At 40.6% G+C, this 8,269-nt stretch overlaps 1 protein-coding gene across 1 annotated transcript; it reads left to right on the top strand.

Annotated features, from left to right (window-relative positions):
* The first annotated feature begins 227 nt into the window (after positions 1–227).
* LOC135484982 (uncharacterized) lies at positions 228–7,880 on the top strand. Its single transcript, XM_064766704.1, has 8 exons — positions 228–311; positions 418–486; positions 2,817–3,053; positions 4,891–5,127; positions 5,915–5,935; positions 6,480–6,755; positions 7,308–7,344; positions 7,794–7,880. The coding sequence occupies exons 2-7, from the start codon at positions 426–428 to the stop codon at positions 7,313–7,315; spliced, it is 840 nt and encodes a 279-aa protein (XP_064622774.1). The 5' UTR covers positions 228–311; positions 418–425; the 3' UTR covers positions 7,316–7,344; positions 7,794–7,880.
* Positions 7,881–8,269: the final 389 nt, after the last annotated feature.

The following is an 8,269-nucleotide window of genomic DNA, read 5'->3' as shown; positions in this document are numbered from 1 at the left end:
TGATCCTTATTATTATATAGTGCTACCCCTATCCCCAATCCGCCCTCGCGTGCTGTCCTACACTGTACTATACTGCAGAGCCATCTACAGTATAAGCCATCTACAGTATATAAATTTAACTAAACCACCATTGCGTACTGTCTGGCTATCGGATTCAGCCAACACCGTTGAAGAGCACCTGGAGTGCTCGTGGAACAGCAATAACACGTTTTTGTGACGTCATCAGATATCCATCTTTATAAGAAACCGGGGAAGGTAGGCACAATCACCATTCACCCGAAGACTTGCGCTTTGAACCAAAGGCAATATTGGTAAGTAAATTAAGCTTGCAACCGACCTCGTATTTTTGTGAGTTTTCCACGACATGATAGATGCCGGATGCCGGGCAACTCTATAAGGCCTGAACCCGATTGTTAGTTTCAGACATGGTAAAACGTCCCCTGATTCTCACCCTGTTTGGGTTGATGCAGTTGGCGGCAACACAAGGTAAGACATCTTTCGACTTACTCGACCTGCTTAAGATGAACAAAATTACATACTTTTGATCTTGAAATACTCCCATAATATGAATCGTGAATTTACCGAATTCCGACAACGTGTCGCTAGAGATACTTCTATTAAGTTTGTTCGATTTCAGTACCTGCATTATAAGTGTATATAATAGACAATTACATTTTTCGACACTTAAGCACGCAAGCAGAATTAAGTGGTGAAATGGGCTGTGATAAAGCTACCAAACCACGGGACAGTGCCAATGCATCCCTTGTTGTTTTGAATTTCTGTTGGTGGCGATCATGGCTATGGCTGTCTTGATTCATCTGACAAAAGGGAAGAAAACTGCCATGTTACACAGAACATCAAAGCGATCATGGCTGGGTTATTTCTTGGGTCTGAGAGTTTGATTGGTAACCAATCCCACCAAAATATTTAAAACTTGCACGGCTGCAGAAGTGTTGAAAATGCCTATAGAAAAACATCTAATGCATGTAATATACGAGGGCGAATCAATAAGTTGTGACACTGTTTGCGGCAAAACAAGAAGCTGCGTCATGCTGAAATCTCAGCACATTGTTGATACCACTCTTTGGCAGTTTACGCATAAAAGTCGGGGTTTTATCGTTATCCGTTAACCGTTGAAGAGCAATTTAACTATGAAAAAAAAAGTAAAATATAATTCTGTCAGCATTTGGCTTTTCGACAACATATACTTGTTATACATATTTCCAGAATTCTAAATGACAACTACATTTTCTCTGAAGACATATTTATCAACATACCAGAGCACCCTTCTTTTAATAACTACAGAAATATTGCAATATTTTAAAATGGTCTTATATATTAACGTTAGACAAGGATAGGTGGTTTTGACAAGCATCCCGTTTGTGACCGATAGATTTTTCCAGATTTTCACCGTACTTTATCATTAGATGATTGGTTAAACTTACCAACCAAACTATTTGCCTTTAAAAAATATTCGCATCTATTTTATGACGCTTTTTCATGCTCAACGTCATGATAAAACCAGCAAATTCAGTGGCATGTACCGATCTCTTTTAAACAGGCTGCAATTCCCGTAATTGTAGAAGTATGAGGACAATTTTACAAACATGTGCTCATGAAAGATGCATATTTGGAGTAAACGTGTTGTCAAAAGTCTGTGATAATCCCTTTTGAAATGAATGCCCTGTTGTCAAGACTTATTGATCCGCCCTCGTACTACAAAGACCGGAGGAAGGAGATCATGGAGTCTGAAAAAAGCCGATGGGCACCCATAAGAAAGAGGTGATTTTTAGGGCGTCCAGAGTCTGAACTTACAGATAATGAACTACAGAATTACTGACGCCCTCTGTTCTTGGCCAGTAAAATTTTCTCAACAAAATCACATAGTACGACATCAGAACTAGTGATATTCTACTTAAAACGTCATCATCCTGTGTGTATGAGTTTGTTCAGGGCTGCGCAGTTTACATTGCTCAGTGTATCAGTGCATTGCGGAATTTGAGAGCCGCCATTTTTGCCCGCCTGAAGATTATCGTGCCTTGTATTAATGACACGAAGGGTCGCAGTGTTTAGCCACCTCTCACTACTTAATTATATCATGTTAACTCCGATCTAAACCACAGAAAAACCGATCTTATCCGCGCAAAAGGTGTTTTGACGTGCCTAGAAGTGGTGTATCATTAAAAATCTCACCAACACCATATTGTACGTCAACTTTACATGTGTTTCACCATTGCGCATGGGAGGCTGGTGTTTCACATACGAAAATAACATTGGGACGGGATTTGTACAGAAGTTCCCAAACAATAGGAACTGAGGACCGAAAGGACTGTCAATTTGTAACGCATTGATTTGGCGCTACACGATATCTTTCATCGCCAAATTGACAATGACAATTATTGAATTGTCTGCAGACCTAACTGCCAAGCCGGAATCATTCTTCGACTAATTACCAAGGACCAATATTAGACCATTATCAAATAGATAACCCTTACAAATTGCAATTACATGACGTTGCTTTATTCCCAGTCCTGAATAACCTTTATCCCAGTAATGATACACGTCCACACCACGCCCTCTGTTTTTTAACACCTTTCTTGTTAGATTCAATTTACCCCAGCTCATGGTTAGTGCTTAAATTCCAAAGATTAATTCGAATAAGTGGTGCGGTGGGGACGGTCGCCTCTCTGCAATTCCCCATGATCCATGCACCCTGGAGTTGTGTACACAGTGATAACCCGGGCCACTGACTATGTCTCACAATACTGTCACACCGGCGGATTCATCAGACTCACAGCGTAACCGTGTACTTTCAGCCAACATCTACCAAGAATTTGCCTGTGCAAATGGTCTCGGCTATCGTCCTGGCGACTGTCCAGGAAATGACATTAGCTTTCAAGTGTTGAACCTGCAGGCCTGCAGTGACAAGTGTAAGGCAACCAGCTCATGCGTGGCCTTCCTTTGGCATGAAGCCAGTCACTGCTACATCAAGAATAAAAGCTGTACAAGTACAACAACTGCGAATCCAGCCAATCACTTCTTTGATAAGACTGGTAAGTTTTGCATTTTATCAAATTGCCAAATTGTGTTTAGCCTTCCATTGAACAGTCGTGCCCGAAAGTTTACATACACTTGAAAATTCTGATTAAAATCATCAATTTCGTACCAAAGCTACTTTATTTGATAAATGGTGTTTGCCATACCCGTTTTCTTGAATTATATTATATGATTGCATGCAAACATCATGAAAATATCCAGACAACCAAATTTCAAGAAATATTACCTTTTTAAGTCCTGAAATTATCAGTATTTAGATGGAACAGAATCATATTCGATTTTATATTCCATTATTTGACTTTCTAAAAACGGACCGAAAAGAATTCTGTCCACTCGATGATATCGCGAATCTCAAAATCTAATATGTTATATATTTTGCAATGTAAGAATGAGCTAGGACAGATTTCTTTTACGAATTTTCTACACCGAAAGTCAATCTTCACAGAAAGTCTGAGAATGGATACACCAGAGTACGATTCTGCTGTACATTTCAAGATTATTAACTGCAGGATCTAAATGCAATGCCAATTTTTGCCTGTTACCATACCAAGAATAGGTATGGCATGCAGCAGTTATTAAAACAGGTAGTTGTTGTGAGAATTGTGGAATTTATTCAAAATGTTCAAGTGTATGTTAACCTTTGGGCAATGCTGAAGAATACGGCATTGGATCTTTTTATGGTGTTTTGAGAACAGAACGTAAGTAATTTATAACAAACAAGCCATCATAAATTAAGGAAATATTCTTTGTCATATTATTAGGAAAGATCTGAGAAGAACGAGAACAGATTCACAGTAACCCCATGTTCAACGTTTGCACATTGGCATCACAGCCATCTACAAGGTTATTAGGTATTACTAATAATGACATTACTATATCTCGTTCCTAATGTCTATAGAGGCTGTTTTAAAAAAAAGGAAACCGAGATTGATTTGTTAATTTCCTGGACATGGCTAAATATTTTGGGTATTGGCAACCACCATTTATTACTTAATGATGCCCTCTTTCTTATGACACCATGCAATCCAATTTACTGTCACAGATGACTGAAAACGAAGCAGTTCAATCAACCATATCAGAACTGTTCTTGCACCAGATTTACCGCAGCGGAACTCCGACTAAAAAGGATGACCAGTGTGTCCCTAGCAAAATTTTTATTCAATGATTTCACATTTCGGTGCTTATTCATGTCTCAACCTAACCCCAGTGTCCTTCGACATGCCCCACATTCCTTTCAAAACAATTTCACCTCTGGTTCTTATTGCTCTCAATGCATTCCTGATTACGTCTCTCTGTCCTCTTAGATGTACCTTAGATGTATAACACGACTCATCGCTACACAATGTACACATAAAACACACAGATAGGTCAGACATACTTAGGTACCCCTAGATTCTGGTGGTGACGCGGCATTTGATGCAGAGGTGTTACCAGGGTCTAGTGCAGCCATTTTGAATTGCTAATCAAGTAGGCTCGGCCCGGATGAAGAGATTTGCGGACAACGAGGTGTTAGTCTCGAACTCATCGTCGAGCACTGGCCTGATCGCGCGACACAAGCGAGATTTCAAGTCTGAATTTCAAACATCTTGTTGTTATGTTATGACGCCAGTATTTGATAGATAGCCTGTATTAGACCTATAAATACTGATATTATTTCCTAAAATTGAACTCCTATTTGGAAATGGTCACTTCTCTGCACTTCTCCTTGAGCCGCCCTGGAGTCTCATATATAATCATAACCCGGGCGAAAGACGATGTCTCACAATACTGTCACACCGGCAGTATCCGATAACTGGATTCATCAGACTAACATTCGTTACCGTGTACTTTCAGCCACCACTTACCAAGCATTTGCTTGTGCAAATGGCCTCGGCTATCGTCCTGGCGACTGTCCAGGAAATGACATTAGCTTTCAAGTGTTGAACCTGCAGGCCTGCAGTGACAAATGTAAGGTAACCAGCTCCTGCGCGGCCTTCCTGTGGAATGAAGCTAGTCACTGCTACATCAAGAGTAAAAGCTGTACAAGTACAACAACTGCGAATCCAGCCAATCACTTCTTTGATAAGACTGGTAAGTTTTGCATTTTATCAAATTACCAAATTGTGTTTAGCTTTCCATTGGACAGTCGTGCCCGGAAGTTTACATACACTTGAACATTCTGAATAAAATCTTCAATTCTTACCAAAGCTACTTTATTTAATAAAGGGTGAATGCCATACCAGTTTTCTTTAATTAAATGATTGCATGAAAATATCCAGACAACAAAATATCACGAAAATATTACCTTTTTAAACCCTGCAGTTATCAGTATTCAGATAGAACATAATCATATTGTGGTCCGTTCTTTGACGTTTTGATTATGACTTACTGTAAAAGGATTCGAAGAAATCTGTCTATTTGAGACTCTAAAAATTGAAAAAATTAAAAAGTGCCCGGTCAATTTTATACGCCGATATTATCCCAAAGACCGGGCGACAAGACGTCTGTTGCACATTTTTGGTTTGTCCCACGTTAACACTATAAATAAATATTCTCACGAGTCCAATGGTATTTGTAACGCGTGTATACTCTTTATGATTTCCACTGTTATAAGTCGAATATTCACAAGTGAACTAAAGTGTAAGAAAATAACGATAGGCCTTCTCAAAGGACGACCGGATCACTGTAATCAGGGTTGGTAGTCTTTTTGAGGACTGTAAGCGTCTCCCCGGTTTATGATAGCATTTATGTCGCATCCAGTTTCAACCCCGCAGTAGAGAAGCCTTGGAGTTGAAAGTGTCCTCCGAGACCCGTACATGTTTTTATTGGCCTCTCATTATAATACCTCATCTATATTGTGTTTTTTTTCTTACTTCAGGTGAAGCGAATCCTGACCAGGGTAAGCTTTTGAACATATTTTTTAATATTTACTGCTACGTTTTCCGACTCCGTCGAAGCGAAGCATTATCATCAGAGCTTCTTCAGTTGCCCCTATGTTCGGGTAGGTTTACACTGCATGACATTGCGACAACGCATGCTGCAGAGGTGTCAGTGTTAATATGCTGCTCTGCACCTGATGATGATAATAATGAATGAATGCCTCATTTTTATAGGGAGGGTAGCAAGGTTTCCACTAAAATGCGCTTTGGCGCAATTTCTCTTCATTTTCGCAAGGCATACGATTTCTGCATTGTCTGGGTGCAGTGCAGGGTGAAATGACGAAACATTGCCGCGTAGTCGCAGCCCAGAGAACCGCGTTTGTCGACGAAGTAATACTTAGATGCATTTACAGCTTAACCCTCAAATGCACAACTAGATAATCACGATTATGGCAGCGAATTTCTGTCGACAATGCCTGTGTCACAAAGTTTGTCATAGATATAATCTGAACATCAATTCATCTTTTAAATCTTGACTAATCAATGAAATGTGTTTTGATTAAGATTGTATGATCCATTACCCTGGCAAGCACGCCCACGGTGCCTATCCAATTAAAGGCGCTGATGGCAAAGAACGAGGTTGGACCGCAGATAGCTGCAGCGACTACTGCGCCGGAACGGCCGACTGCAAGGCTGTCGACTACGTTGGAGCTGACACAACCTGTCACCTCCACACGAGTTATCAGCCACTTATAGATGTGACACAGGCTAGCACAGGACAAGTTCAGTACAATACGGTATCAGAATACAGGAAGAGGGAAGGAGTCAGTATCTGTCCAGGTAGGAGTTATAAGATCGTATACCACTGCTTGAACAGAGATGTAAATTCCAGTGTTAGAACAGTGCAAACCCACACCCCATACCCCAGGAACGGTTCTCAAAGAGAACTAAGCAGTTCTACTTAAACTTGCGGTCATGAGGTGAACTGCGACTCGGAACTCATGAAACGTGCAGCAAATGTCGCCAACAATAAAAAGAACTGTTGTTACTAAGAAAAAAACGTTATCATTTTAAAACTTATCTTCCTGTGGCATTTGTCGCATACACCTCGAGTGATTATCACTTGTACCTTAAAGGGGGACTATAGGCAAGAGCAGAGGGGCTAATTCGGCCATCCTCAGGTGACTTATATACACTGTGAGGGTCCTGGGTCATGTCAGATTCCGCACTAAATCGTCACTACAAGCGTGAATCATTTCGACTTACTTCGGGATATGAGAGACCCCTATTACCAACTTTGTGTAACTTTATCTTGCCTGCCTAGCTGCTGGCTATATTAACCCTTTAAAAGCAAATTACTGTACTATATCAAGGTTTTGTCGTTGTTTTCAGGCTATTAAAAGAACATCGTGCCATAACATTCCTACTGGTGCGTATGACAATTTTTCGTTCGAAATTTTCATGCTGGAATCAAGTAGAAAATAAAGCACATTGCTCATCTAAATCATAATTCAGCATGTTACAGCCGAGCAACGGCCACGCTCGGGTTGCCAAAGGGGTAATTTGTCCACCGAGCAGAGCAGGGAATGACGATTCTAATTCCGGTTCAGCTGGAGCAACAGTTGGGCTAGAAGGCGCTATGATTGTCCTTGTTCAGAAAATAGCGTTTTCTGATTAGCACAGCTTGGCATGATGATTCAAAGTACTTTAAATACTTTACATAAGCGCAGCGATCGACAGAAAATGGAACGAAGTTTCCGATTCTGTATTTAGTAACACTAGCGTCAATCTATCTTTGACCGTCAATCGATGTACATGTGTACTAGTATATCTGAATTCATGATCAATGCAAGACTAAGTTCACACATTTTTTTTCAGGAATTTGGACAACAAGAACGCCAGAGAAATACTTCGAATTCCCAGTCCAATGTTTATCTTAGAATAAACTTATTTCAAGCCTAGAAATGAGTTCTTATGTATGTTCTAATAATACCGATTTTCTAAGCAAGTATCATCTTGAGTCACTATCGTTTCGCTGATCTTAGAAAGTTGGGGCTAGGATAAGAGCATCAAGGAGAGATGACGAGATGGAAGATTGGCAACCTCAAAATAATCTCCTGCTAACCAAGAAGCCCAGTTGTTCAAAGCCCGGTTAGTTTAGCGACTGCTAAGTTTAAGTGACAGCTACTAAACTTAGCGGAACCCTTTGGGCGCCGCTAAAACTTGGCGTCACGCCATGGCAGAGCCCTTGAGGTTTCGCTAACTTTAGCGGTGACATGGGGGCAGCAAAGCCTAACGGCACAAATTTGGCGGCATGCTAAGATCACGGTGGTTTAGCGGCCGCTAAGCCACCG

This window comes from Lineus longissimus, chromosome 3, assembly GCF_910592395.1.
Source record: "Lineus longissimus chromosome 3, tnLinLong1.2, whole genome shotgun sequence".
Classification (NCBI taxonomy): domain Eukaryota; kingdom Metazoa; phylum Nemertea; class Pilidiophora; order Heteronemertea; family Lineidae; genus Lineus; species Lineus longissimus.
This window is presented reverse-complemented; position numbering and strand designations above follow the sequence as displayed.

What these genes read in the sequence shown, in the direction of transcription:
- LOC135484982 (XM_064766704.1), top strand. Translation starts at nt 426, where the DNA reads ATGGTAAAACGTCCCCTGATTCTCACCCTGTTTGGGTTGATGCAGTTG. An exon ending in GCAGTTGGCGGCAACACAAG is followed by an intron (nt 487 to 2,816) that starts GTAAGACATCTT and finishes GTGTACTTTCAG; the next exon opens with CCAACATCTACCAAGAATTT. An exon ending in TCACTTCTTTGATAAGACTG is followed by an intron (nt 5,128 to 5,914) that starts GTAAGTTTTGCA and finishes TTCTTACTTCAG; the next exon opens with GTGAAGCGAATCCTGACCAG.